The sequence below is a fragment of the Lethenteron reissneri genome, chromosome 28 (genome assembly GCF_015708825.2).
Source record: "Lethenteron reissneri isolate LAM-NWPU_2019-01 chromosome 28, ASM1570882v1, whole genome shotgun sequence".
NCBI lineage: Eukaryota > Metazoa > Chordata > Hyperoartia > Petromyzontiformes > Petromyzontidae > Lethenteron > Lethenteron reissneri.
In genome coordinates, this window is record NC_083806.1 from 10,515,122 (window position 1) to 10,529,153 (window position 14,032).

A 14,032-nucleotide genomic window follows, 5' to 3' on the forward strand; every position below is an offset into this window, starting at 1 on the left:
CACTTGCCGTGAGTCCGGGATGTGTTTCGTGCACAGAAGTTCTGGCCGCCGATCCTTGTGTGCGATCGGCGAACTTTTGAACGTGATCGTTTGGACCGCATGCATTATTAAACAACAGGCAACGACTGTTTTAGTGATCGATCAGACGCAGACCATCATAGTACATCTCCCTTGCCGGGTGCCACCACAAAGAGCTGGAAATACTTCACTGCTACCGATTTATGCGGCCAGTAAAATGTAAATTGTACGATAAACATTACCCGCTTGCAAAAAAAGGTTATCACTTAATTTGCTTGTATTGAGCAGGGAAATGCAATGAGTAGGGATGCTGTGACAAGCAGGAATAAAACAGGGACCTTCAGGCGGTGACTGTGGTTCAGTGTGGTTGATTTCAATCAATGAGGTTTCGAGATCGAGGGTAAATAAAGTACCGCTTATGGGAAGTCCACAGTGGTTCTTGTAGAGAGAAAACTCAACACATTCGCCAAAAACAGTGGCCTTAAAATGAAAAATACATCATTCAAATTATCATGCGCATTCTATCCTAAGGTTCCAATGCACAATGCATGCAAATCAGGAAACAAAAACAGCCAGGGGCAACCGATCCAAACTAAAGAGGGAAGGCCACTTTAAAGAGATGGGTTTTCAAAGCAGAATTAAATACAGGGTGCTTCAAAAAATGTGAACACTTCTGAGAATTTGCAACAATGCCGCAAGAAATGTACCTCCAGGCTCTGGAGACCACCTGGAGAAGATTCCAGGCACGCGTTGACAATGATGGCGAACAATTGTAGACTGACTTTTTAAAGCTATTAACACATATTTGTTATCACGTAACAGTGTATTATTCGCTCTTTTTCCATTAAAAACGATAGTCTCATGTAAGCGTTAACATTTTTTTGAAGCACCCCGTAGATACTGATATAGGCGACATTTTGGGCAACCAAGCCGTTGTCTTCACAGCACACAAATGCATGCGCTTCTAGACTCACCCCTGCCATAGGAACCTGCCATTTCCACCACCAGCTTCAAGGGGGCTGTTAACAGGCGACGCATTGCATCGACCGGGGGTGGGGGGGGTGTCATTCGCTGTTTGTGTCTGTGTATGCGCACGCACGCACGGGTCACCTCGAGTTCAACACAAAAGACAGCGCGTGTGGGACCAGCTTTGCTAAAGTGCCATTTTTATTATTTATTCATATTCATTAAACGAACCCCCGCCCCCTCCGTGGAACCTTTTACACATTCCTGAGCGGTTGTATTTGCTGTCAAGTTGGAACAAAAAAAAAGTTTATTTTTAAAGCTCCACTCAGTGACTTCTACTCGAGCATGCACACACACACACGCACACGCGCGCGGGCACGCACGCGCTTGTTATTTGCACGCAATAACAATTATTGACAATAAAATAATCAGTGCACTTTACAGTTCAAATCTCAGTGTCCGTTCGCACAACGTGGTGTATAAATCTTCCAAAAGAAAGTTGTCATTAGGAAAACACATACGGGCAAAAAGCATCTTAAAAGTTGTAAAAGTAAATATGAAGCCTGGATAAAATCACAACTACAGTAATCATATCGTCGAAATCATTGCACAGGCTCGTTTCGCCGGGCATCCGGTATTCAAATGTCGATTAACCTCAAAGGGACCGCGGAAGCCAAAACGGGCTAAATCACTCTCTCAAAAAATAAATGTTTACACGGGCTTTTCATATTCTCTTCGGTCCACGGCAGATGCATTAAAATTTCACTCCGATAGTGAAGGGCTGAAAGTTTGGAACTCTCATTATGTTTGGATCGCCTAAGGAAAAAGCAAGATGCAAATCATCACACTTATCCGCCCCATGCGTATGAGCTGACTTGGCAAAAGTGTGCGACAATCCAGTAGGAACTAGGTGCTCAAGAATCATCATCTACGTCTGGGATAGAGACCGTCTGTAACTGTCCTACTCATGCACAACTAGAAGGATAACAATGCAACAAAGAACAGCGCTTTCGGCAAGAATGCGTGACACTCTCAACGCACACATTGAGCGAGGGGCATACGCAGCCACAACGAAAAACACAACCTGAAGATGGCTCTATGAAAGTCGAATATTAATTTACTGCATTTCAAATGCGTTCCAACGAAGCAAACGTGAAAAAAAAAAATTGGGCCAGAAACCGCACTCACTTGCCCTCTCACCCTTATCCGCACTGGGCGGAAATACATTTCAGACATATGTTGTGGCACTCGTCAATATCGCTCGCCCTTAATTGGTTTCAATCGGATTCTTTTTTTTTTAACGCATTTTGTGTCACATCTTGTTTTTCGACCGTGAAAATCAATGCAATTAACAAAGTGCATTTCACACGCACAGACAAACTCTTACAAAGCACTTACGCCTTCAACGATGCGCGGCAGAAGGACTACTTGAAATAAGCGTGTTATCAAAGAAACCTTTAATACCGGCCACTAATTAAAAAAAAAACTGCATCAGTAAGGCATTTCAAAGTCTTTGAATGGCCACCAAATTATTTGACACGGAAATTATGGAAATCGGTTGACATCGTTGGCTGAATTGAAACCAGACAACAAGTTCAGGCATTGAATCACTACAAAACCAAGCACGGCTGAAAAGCACCCAAAATGAAACGTGGCGTCGTGAGAATCAACGCTGGGCCCAGCGTTCCGGGAAAAGTATCTCCGAAACTCATTTTACGGACATCAATTTTCGACACATGGCACATTGTTACAATTAACGAACACCAGCCGTGTCCGCCCACCAATGGCGTATATTAAACGCAAGATAAACCTCGCTCTATGACCAAATATCATTCTAAAGGAGCCGGCGAATTCCATTGAGCACACATCACCACCTCGTTGAACCCGCTCCACACACATTTCACACATCACGAACCATCAACTCTCCTTTCCCCCCCGACATCGATCTTCGGTTTTTCAGTCCGTGTCCTCACTTTGCGATTTTGTTCTTAAGCACATTTATCATATTGAGTAGCTGGGCGCAGATCCATGGAGGTGATTATTTTAATCCGGGGAATATGTAAAAAACAAAACTTCCTAAACACGACATTGACAAATTTACTCTTCAACACAACGATGCATTCAACGCGAGAGCCTCCTTACGACGCTTCCTGGACGACACGTCCTCGCCTTTTTCCCACCTCCAAACAATCCACGAAATCCCGATCACAACTGACAGCATCACAGCGGATAGTGAGACCACACAACAACGCCAGACATCAGTAGTACCACATCTGCATTATCTGTAACAGTATACATATCAAAGTTGTATATTGTTACGTATTTTATGACAAAATCATACAAAGGGCTTAGCCTCCTAACTACAACGCATCCATGAAGTTGAAATCTGTTAGTATAATCTTACATTGCTATGCTATAGTATGGAAGCCATACCATCAACTCTTTGATGTTTAAAACCAAATTTAGCTTCAGAATCGATGCAACCAAGCATCCGCCGATTTTGTGGAAAGGAGTTCGAAACCACGGGAGCCAACTGGACGTTGCAGTGGGTGACAATTAAAGGTCACGTGACCAGCAAGGTCACGTGACGGTAAGGTCGCCCCCCGCCCTGCAGGATTTCGCGATGGACTGCTCAGCGTGCCCCCCCCGCCACCCCGTTGTGGCCCCCCACCCCGTTGTGGCCCCCCACCCCGCTGTGAAACGACCTCCAAGTCGCCCCCTCTCCCCCCACTGCCCCCCCTTGTGGGTGCACGCGTGGCTGTGCCCGTCCGGTCTGTTTTTAATACTGAAAAAAAAAAGACTTTAACACTGACACTACAAAGGAATTCGTTCACTTGGAGGAAAACTATATAATTATTAAATAAACCGCACCCCACTCTTTAATTGGTTTGCATAAATTAATATCATATACATTTTAAACGATCTTCCAAATATGCATATAGCACGTCAGCTGATTTACCCGACGCCGATTCTAAACGCGCCTGCCTACAGAATGAACGCGGCCCACGGAGTGACAGCAGTCGATGCTCTGGGCAGAGGGCAGAGAGGGCAGGCGGGTATAGATGCACAGATATTATCATCATCATCATCACGTGGTGCCATGTAAACAACTTAAATATGCTCTTTTATAAATTCATAATAAACAAAACAATATATACAAACTTCCAGTTTAGCTCCACAGCCCTTCCAGTTGGGGCTTGTTCAACAATACCAACATTTGTCGCGAGCAAGCAGACTGGTTGCGAGGGGCCAACTCTTACACGGATGCCATTTCCAATTATTCCAACAAAACTGTTTCTCTGAAAATCAACGATTAATTCGCTCGCTCTCTCACAGAAAACATTCCCTCGTGCAAAGGTAAGGGTGCAGGCCCCGAAATTGCTTCGCGTTTATGCTCAACTTCTTTCGCACCGCTACGTAAGCCCACCCGTGCTAAAATCGGGAGGTGGAGGCTCTTTCTCACACCACCCCTGCGTGAGCGCGTTCTGGACAGACGTTCTGGCAGAGGTGGGGAGCATCCACACTCTACCCCACCACACATGACACCCTGCCGAATGACTAACTGCGGTGCACCCAATGTATATTGCCGGCTGGACAGAGGCAGTGGTGGTGGCGGTGGTTTAATCATCTTGCCCCGTTCTTTCAACTGCCGCGCCAGGAGATCAACCCGAACCGATGAACCTCTGGATTGCGAGTCCCGGCGCGCTCGCCATTAATTGCCGTTTCGAAAAACGTCGATAAAGTTGAACGATCCCTTATTACGCGACCCACGAAATCACGCGCTCACGAGACCGCACGCGCGTACCCACGGTGCCATGCGTGCGGGGCTTGCACGTAACTCCACGAGACCACAGGTCCGGGCGCGCGCGATTAAAAAAACAAAACCCCGCGGTCACGCGCCGGGGTTGCACAGTGGCTGGGTGACGATTCTCTTACGCCTGTTGTCAGTTGGGGGCCGGGGATTTCAAATCGCTGTATGCATTTCTACACACGGTACATTAATTATAAAAACAAATGTTATCGGCTCCGTCCATAGCAGTAGTTCTTCTTAACCTGGGGATGCGTGAGAACCAGGCTGGAGAAAAGGTGAAGAACCACTGCTCTATAGGATAACGCAGGGGGACAAAAACAAACCAAGCCTGCTTGTTGTGCTAATCAGAGGCATTAACCAGGAGGATATATACATTCTTGTATTTTATATATAATGTATAGGCAGTATACAGCAGATATATGTCGATGCGTGATGAATCTGCATGTAGCTTTGCATGCAAATCCCGTTTTGTTGACGGAGTCAATCGAAATCACTGGATCATCTCGTGGCCTTCATCCAGCAGCGGATCGAACATGGCCGACGACGATAATTGCAAATGAAGTAAAACGAACGCACAGCTGTGCACGGCGCGGGGTGCAGATGGAAGTCCTGCACAGAATAGCCCCAAAGTGCCAAGCAGCACGGCAAAAACAAAAAAACAGCACTTTTAAAGTTGCAATAAATAAGACCCGAAATAAAGGTTGTAACAGATCACGTCTGAAAGCGTGAGGGCTTGAGAAACTCGGATAATTTGCAGCGGAAGAATGTCACAGCTAGAATTGTTTTGAAACTTTGCTTTTGAACCTTTCTTTAAATGTACCCCATTTCAGGCGACTCTCTGCAGAGGCCTACATTGGAATATCAAGAGCACGACGTTTGTAGAATCGTCAACAGATGAGCGACACGAGGTGGAATGCATTTTTTTTTCTCCATTTGATTACGCACTGATGAAAACAAATGGTTGTTGTACGGGGCGTGACATGACGTGGACAATGTCGGCAATTCCGAAAAGTGAATCTGACTTGGCGCGTGGAGGGGAAACGAATCGTGTTGTGTTTCGACGCCAATTAAAAATTAATAAATTGAATTATTTATATGGGATGCTCGCAAAGGCTCTAAAGAAAGAGGCTTCAACTACACCAAGATTTTCAGTGGAATTAACACGCCAATGCCTCTTTTTCCCCCCACCGGGTTTGTTGGAGCTCAAACCTGAAACGTGACCTCCACAATGTAACCCTCAAAAGTTGATCGCAAGGTCGGCAAAGTGTAGTGGTACACTCCCCCCCCTCCCCCCCCCCCCCGTTAACCAGCTATTTGGAGACAAGGGTTCATGTGTAAGATCTGGTGGTAAGAAGTAGGTACGTAGAGAATAAATTAGAAAATAACGGCACCCTGTGTAAAAGGTAAAAGAGCAGCCCTGCAAGTTCATTCTCACACTCCAAGCTTCACTGGAGGGAGCTGAAAGTGGCCCCCGCTCTGGAGGTGAATTTGGCCGACTCTTCGATGCTAAACAGACGTCTTGCAAGAGCTGTGAGTAAATCTGCATCGCACGGATTTATGAAACTCCAAAACCTGCCGGACTGCCAGGGGAAGGGGGGGGGGAAACGAACTGGGCTCATGAGCTCATCTTAAGGTGTGGACCTTAAGAGTTGTTCCCCTACATATGCGTGGATTTTCTCTGTATAATTCCAGATCCTTCCCATAACTCCTTAAAAGGAAATTGCCAAACATTCCAATCCAGAACCTCCATGAGAAAGCGCCTTGAGAATCGGCGCGACGTTTCTGGATGAACAGAGCACATTGCTTGTCGTGTTCTCACGGCGTATAATGGCACGAGTGGATTATCTCCCATGTCTGCGAGGCTTAATTGGTCCATATGGAAGGGTTTTGTTCACCTGTGTGAATATGTACTTGTGGATCCACACACACGTTTCTACGAACGCGCACGTGTACGCGCAAGGTCCATGACCGAGTTGCGCTTGATCCGGTGAATGCGCGGCCGTTCACCCTTACGCACACGGACGCCGGTGCGGGAGTGCAAGTGCGTGTGCTTATGCGTGTGACACTCTGAATTCAACCGATGAAAACAGTTCAGAAGCGACCCTTCTCCGTCCAGACCACATCGGTAGAATCTGCCCTTATACCGCAGGTCACATGTCTGCGTGATGAGGCCACGGCTGAAAGTGCTCTCAAGAGTAACCGGTCAGAACCCACTGAGTGTGTACAGCCACAAAAACAGGTTTATGACAGCAACGAACCGACACTTTTCTGAGAAGTGCATATGCAATGCGGGCTCTGCATGGCAACGCGTGTGTGCGTGTGTGTGAATGGCACGCCTGTGTTCACGGCATGGCATTCTGCTCCGAGGCTCCCTCCGTTTCCCTGGCACTGGGCAGGCGTGGAGGGGTTGGCAAAGAATCAGCAGCCAACATTTGTCCTTGGCCTGGTGTCTTGCACTGCGTCGATAAGATTCCGTGCCAACACTTCGTTCCGAACCCGGAGCTCTCTCTTCAAGGGCCTGCATGCAGACGCACTTTCCTGACACGGCCGTGGGGTTCTTTTGATGTCAATGATATTTGTGCTGTGGTTTATCTCTGGGACACAAACACACGTGTGCATTTACACCGGTATCATGTGGGGGGTGGGGGCGGGGGAGGGGGGGGGGATGAGGGTGGCGCTTGCTGGGGCAGGTGTGGGATAGAGGCCACGTGAGGTCGCTTTGTTTCACTTGTTTGGTCCCGTGTTGACCTCCAGCTGCTACTGCTCACATGACAATAAACTCCGCAAAGCAAAGCTGCTTCACGTCAACAACAGCTACCTAGACACCGGATGAGAGAGTAGCTGTACGGAAATTTCTTTCAAGGATGCTCGGGCAGACTGCACTGTGGACACGCACGGTGCATGCCAGAGGAGAAGCACGTCTCAAACTCGGACACGTGACTTCAACAAAGGGCTCTACAATTTCACGAGCCAGTATGCTCCAAGAGACTGGGCTTGACGATGGCTGGAACGGCAACATGCACCACTTACTTGCACCATTTTCCGACGCAGAATTTGGAAAGCCAACGGCGTGGCAACGGCAGCGTGTGTTCGTGCCGCGTTGACTTCAAAAAATGAACGCGGGCAGACGTCGCGAGTCGAGGGGGACAAGCGCCAGCCTTCGGGAAAATACGTTGCGAGGAGCGACGCTGCGCGACGACGCTCGTCGGCGCGGCCCACAGGACACGCGGCCGCACCCCACAGATCCGGAGGTCGTCGTTGTGCGTGCTGGCCCAGAAACGCCCATCGACATACGCTTGCACGCGACATTAACGGGCCCGCCCCGGCTCGAGAAGCGCGCAACGTTCACCGGAGGCCCGAACTCAACTACGGCGTCCCGATCCAGCGGCGCCGGGCGGCGGCGCGGGAGACCTCTCCCCGGTCGTCGCAGCGGGAGCTACTGGATGACGCAGCGGGAGCTACTGGATGACGCAGCGGGAGCTACTGGATGACGCAGTACTTGCGGTAGTCGGACTCGAAGTCCTCGTCCAGGCTGCTGGTGTCGACGGGGCAACGTCCGTGCAGGGTGGGCAGGAAGGCGCGCCCGTCCAGGCCACGGCGCTCGTAGAAGAGGAGGTAGGCCGAGTCCGTGTCGATCTCGTCCTCGTGGACCTCCTGAGGCCGAGAGGACAAAGCGCCAAGTGAGCAACTGGTAACATTAGCGGGGGCAGAGAAGCGGCGGCAGAGAGAGCAACGGGAGATACGAGGCGGAAATGTAATTCGTGAATGGAAGTTGCCGTTTTGACTACTGCGCGGGGGTTTCCGTGCTCGTGCTGCACAGCTCTCCCACGTGTTTTCGGGTCGAGGTGCATTTCGTGCCAAGTTCTGGAAGGTTCTTAAGTTCCTGAAGAAGGTTCCAAGCAGGTGGAGAGAAACATCGGGACCACCCCATAACCCCCACCACCCCCATCATCAAGCTTGAGAGAGTTCCACAATTATGTGTGATCCACAAACCCTGGCCCTCCACGGTGCCCTTCGGCACTGCGGGGGCGTCCACACACGGCGATGGCAACACAGCTCCAAGTGTCCCGCTGCTCACCTTGCAGCTGCTGTCATTGTAGCAGTACCACTTGGTGTTGGGGTTTCGGGCATAGGTCACGTAGTGGCCTCCGCCCATGATGCCAGAGTGACACTGCGTACACAGACACACACACAGCAATACTCGCAATTTGCCATTGAATGACGGCCACGTCACCACGGTGTCTGTGCCAGGCCAGGTGAACCTTGAGGCCATATAATGTGGGAGCCAGAGGACATCCCTGTCGCACCCCCAAGGCCCTTAATGATTGCTAGCAGAGTCAGGGACTCCGAAACAAGCCCTGGCCTGTTTGATGCTTACACATACGTATATAAAGACAAACATACAAATAGACATATATACACAATCACTCACACAAAGATCCCCTTAAGACTGTTGGGACGGGTGCTGTTAACGAGAACCAATGTTGGCTAGCCATGTGTACGATGGGGTGGTGTGGCTAACACCATGTGCTGATGTTCATACAATGCACCAGGTACTCACTTAAAGCTCATCTTTACCTAGGGAGGGCTGAGAACGATATCAGCTCGCTACAACTGTAGTAAAAAACCGTAGAACCGTGGTATCGAACAAGGCTGAACGATAATATCCTTGTGGCTCTCCCGTTCGTATTCTTTTTTGAAATGGTGACTTTAAACTTCACCGCTCAGTATTAAAACCGTTCACATATGTATAACTTTCAAGTATGAGCCGGTTGTGGAAATTCCACATTCGCATGGCAGAGTGCAGTATCTCTACAGGTCGATCACTACTTGCTCCCACAAAAGGGCTATTTATTAACTCTACGAGATTTGTGAGTAAAGTGCTCTACACCAACTCAGTCGTACTTGTATATAAAATAAATATCATTGGCACGCACACATACACAATGCAAAGACAAATATTCACCGTATAACCTTAACAGACTGTTTGGGGCAAGTGCTGTTAGTGAGCACCAATGAAGGTCAGAACGGTACACATTGGCATGGGCGGCCAACACCACGTCGACCGCCTTTGTCTCCCTAGTGGCGATGTTTATGCACTGCTCCAGGTACGCATTTGAGGCCGATTCGATCTAGGGGAGGCCCAGGACCGGTTCAGAAAATCATCACCGACGTTGGTCGTGAGCGGGAATCGAACTCGGGCCGCTGGGTTTCTAGCGCAGCACACTAACCGCTACACTAACGCTCCCCACACACACACACACAACCGCGCACACTCACGGGCAACGCCCCCCTACCGAAATGGCGTAGAGATCGTAGATGGGCTTCGTCTCGTCAGAGTCTTCAGACGTTTCCGTTTCACAGTCGCTTCTGTCCGCACTGGCGGACGGCTCCAGAGCGATGGTACCGATGCCGGGGGCTCCGTTGGGGAGTCTGTCCGAAGCCACGCTCGTCGGCCACATATCCCCAGCGCAGTCCTCCTTCACCCCATCCTACACATAGAGAGAGAGAGACACGCAACTCCGTCACACACACGCTCATTATTCCCACTGAAACCTCATCGGCGATAATTATCAATGGAATGGCATCCCTCGCGAAGCCTCTGCCATCTCGCAGAATCCCGTGATGTACGAATTATCCTAGCACCTGCATACGAGCCACTTTCATCACTCCATCTCCAGAGTGGATGTCCTCTCAAACTGATGCCATTCATTGGCTCACACTGCGTCATTATTATTGCCGAGTGTGCCCTTCTGATGACGTCTCCTGCCCTGGCCCACTCACTTGTCCGTCTCTCGTTATGACCACTTTCGCCGCACACTATTTAGTCCACAATTATTGAACATTCAAATTGTGCGATCATGGTCTCGAGCTTTTTAACTTGAAGGCGACTGCACTAGGGTCTGGTAACAGAAAACTCAACATCCGGAAGAACACTTAAGATTACAAGTGGCTGCGAAAAAAAAAGAAACCTAAAAGCTAAATAAAATATAGATTACAAGCAATTGAGTCTTACATGCACGGCTCATTGAATGTATCTTGAATGAGAGCACTGATTCTAACAGATTAATTGATACATCGTTAAATCTGTAGCTCTAAAATCGTAGTTTTGTTTGTAAATAACATCGTCTCGTCTATATATCCCTCCCACGGTCTTGCCCCGCCCGATCTTTCTTCTCCGATATCTTACGATGTCCCATCCCGTAACTCTCCGCTCCTAATCTCTACCATCCTTCTCTGTGCCTCCCTCGCCCTGCGCCCAGTCTCGCTCTCGTTCCCTTGCCCTTCTTGCTCCCGTTAACTGGAACAAACTCCCACTGCAGCATGAAACAATCGTCTTCACGGACCTGCTTCCGTTTCCATCGCTTCTCTGTTGCCTATCCTACTACTGCTCCCTGCCCCCACCCCCCCCCAGTTACAACCAGGCCTACACCAACCCATATCACTAACCGTATCACTACCCCAACCTCTATCACTACCCCAACCCCTATCACTAACCCGATCACTACCCCAGCCCCTATCACTAACCCTATCACTACCCCAACCCCTATCACTACCACAACCCCCATCACTACCACAACCCCCATCACTACCACAAGCCCTATCACTACCACAACCCCTATCACTACCACAACCCCTATCACTACCACAACCCCTATCACTACCACAACCCCTATCACTAACCCTATCACTACTACAACCCCTATCACTACCCCTACCCAAACCCCTCTTAACCACTCCCACCTCTTCTCCTAACTGTCACCAAAACTACTACACCACCACTTTTTAATACCCCCACTCTTTATTTCAACCACTATCATCTTATTGTACAATGGTATAATTGTTGTAAAGTGCCTTGCAACAAAGCGCTATATAAATAAATCTAAGATACGATGATTGATTTAAGGCCAGGTTGCTTTGGATCAGAGGAAAGACATGCTGTGAGACTCAACAAAGTACGGAATTTCGATTTCAGACTGTCTCCTCGACAGACCTGTTCTCCACCTGAGGACGGCTGCTTGCGTTGTGGCCCGAAACGTCGTGAGAATTATTTTATTATGTTTTATTTTTATTATTTTATTATTTCCATTCTACGTGACTTTACCGAAAGAACCGAGAAGAAGAAAATGTACGGAATGTCGCTGCAGACGGCCCCGGGGCAGGGGTCACCTGGGCAGAGAGGTCCTCCTTGCTGCTGAAGCCGCTGCTGCTCGTGTCCAGCGTGTCGGGGCAGCTCACCGCCGCACCAAGCGGCTCCCCGCTGCCGCCCTCCAGCGTCTCGCTGCTGCTCCGCTCCAGGCACACCTCGCCGGACACCTGCACGCTCCCCTCCGCGTTGTCACCGTGGTCGCTTCTACTGCCGCCGCCGCCGCCGCCGCTGCCGCCGCAAGTGCTCACGACCTCGAGGCTCGCTCCGCTACCCGCCCTGCAGAAAGCGTCCCGCAGCCGGGAAGAGTCGCTGCATTCAGGCCCCGGTGCGCTTTCGCAAACTCTCACGCAGCCTTGCCGGCCGCTCTCTGTCGAAGGAAGGCACTGCTGGCCGCTGTCACCGTTGGGATTTTGGTCATTTGGCAAAACCATGGAAAAGGCGTCTTCGCCGGCACCGCCAACGAAGCCGCCTCCTCCGCCTCCCGCCGCCGAAACGGCGTCCGTCGAGCTGGCCTTGGAGTCGCCCCCGTGCAGCGGGGCCTGTCCCTTGCAGGGGGCGGCCGAGTCGGCTCCCTGCAGGTTCTCCCGGCTGCCCGCGGCGAGGCCGTCTTTTTTTTTACCCCGGGCCAGGCGCAGGGGACCCTTCCCCGGCGCAAACTGCTTGGGCCGCAGATGCGAGCGCGCCTTGGTGCCGAAGCGCGGGCTGCCGGCGGGGCTGCCCGGTCCTGCTGCCTCCACTGCTCGGGCTTGGGCTGTTGGAGCCTCCTCCTGAAGCTGTCAGGAAGAGACCGGTCGCGTTTCAAGACCGGCCAGGCTGTGTTTGTAAGATTAACGAGTGAAAGTAAAGATAAACCACCTTGCATCAAGGTGTGGATTAAAAGCAAAAAAGGTCACTCGGGTAGTTCTTGCATGGACCGATCTCTAACAATTGGGGGGGGGGGTGGGGTTGGTGGTTGCGCCGGGTCTGCTAGAGTTCCGAAATGATACCGAGTATCAGGGGGACATGACGCCACGAAAGCACAATTGGAATAAGGCTGGGAGAACGAGAAACTTAAATGAACAATGAAGCTCGCACAAGGGTGATTTTTTTATCACAGATCCTGAGCGCAGACAAAAATGGCCAAGTGGTCAGCAACAAACAAAATTCTTGAAAACGTGGTCAAGAGTGAATATGTTTCTTAAATTGAGCAAGAGACGATGGGAGGAAATTCCAAAGTGGAGCAGAAGTGTAGAATGAAGCAAAGAGAGAAGACGCATTCAGACCTGCAGCGTGCCGCTTGAGTGAACATAGTGCGGAGGAGAAATTAAACGGTCATTCTGGTCAGAGGCCTCAACGTGGCGAAGAAGAATCAACGAGCGATGGTCACGGGAACACCAACCGCGGTCATAGCGACCGGACAGTGATCAGGAGGCGACCGACCGCCGGTGAGCCGAGCAGGTTCCAGCCGCGGCCCTACGAGTCGAGCACGGTGTCCGCTGCAGGACAGCCGCTCACCTTTCGCGCCGACGGCAAACCCCGAGTCGGACGAGGACGACGAGTGGACGGCATCGAGGCCGCCGTAGAGATTGGCACCCGGCGCGGCCGCCGCCCCCCCGCCTATGTCGTGCTGCACCTCCTTGAGGGCCGCGATGGCCGCCGCGGCCGTGGCGAACATGGCCGTGGCGGCGGCCGCCTCGGCGGTGGCGGGCGAGACGGCGCGAGCGTCTTCGGGGTCGCGGCGCGGGGCCAGGAAGGCGCTGGGGTCGAGCCCGCGGCGAGGGAACTTCACGATCTTGTGCGACTTGATCCAGCGACCGTTCACAAACTGGAACCGCTTCAGGTGGATGATCTGTGCACGGCAGCGAGCACACAGGTGACGAATCACTCAGTCTTACACTCCATTCTGGATACGCCCACCACACCCCTGCACTGAGCAGCAGGGTGAAGTATGCGCAAAATAACTCACCCCCCCCCCCCACCATGACCAACACGGCACAGGTAGGCAATGGATTAACAGAGGCCTGCATATTATTATGTTCACGCCGAGCACTCATCGAATACATTCTTGATCTGGCAACACGCCACTGCCCAACGCGGCCACAGCAAGA

General features: G+C 50.8%; 1 protein-coding gene across 1 annotated transcript in view; it reads right to left on the minus strand.

Moving 5' to 3' along the window:
• Positions 1-1,119: 1,119 nt before the first annotated feature.
• The window catches only part of LOC133348942 (ubiquitin carboxyl-terminal hydrolase 32-like), an 86,886-nt gene continuing 73,973 nt past the window's right edge, over positions 1,120-14,032 (minus strand). The window contains 6 exon segments of the mRNA XM_061562092.1: positions 1,120-8,449; positions 8,874-8,966; positions 10,093-10,287; positions 11,966-12,664; positions 12,666-12,718; positions 13,440-13,773. Of these exon segments, the coding sequence (XP_061418076.1) occupies positions 8,276-8,449; positions 8,874-8,966; positions 10,093-10,287; positions 11,966-12,664; positions 12,666-12,718; positions 13,440-13,773 (1,548 nt within the window). The 3' untranslated portion in view covers positions 1,120-8,275.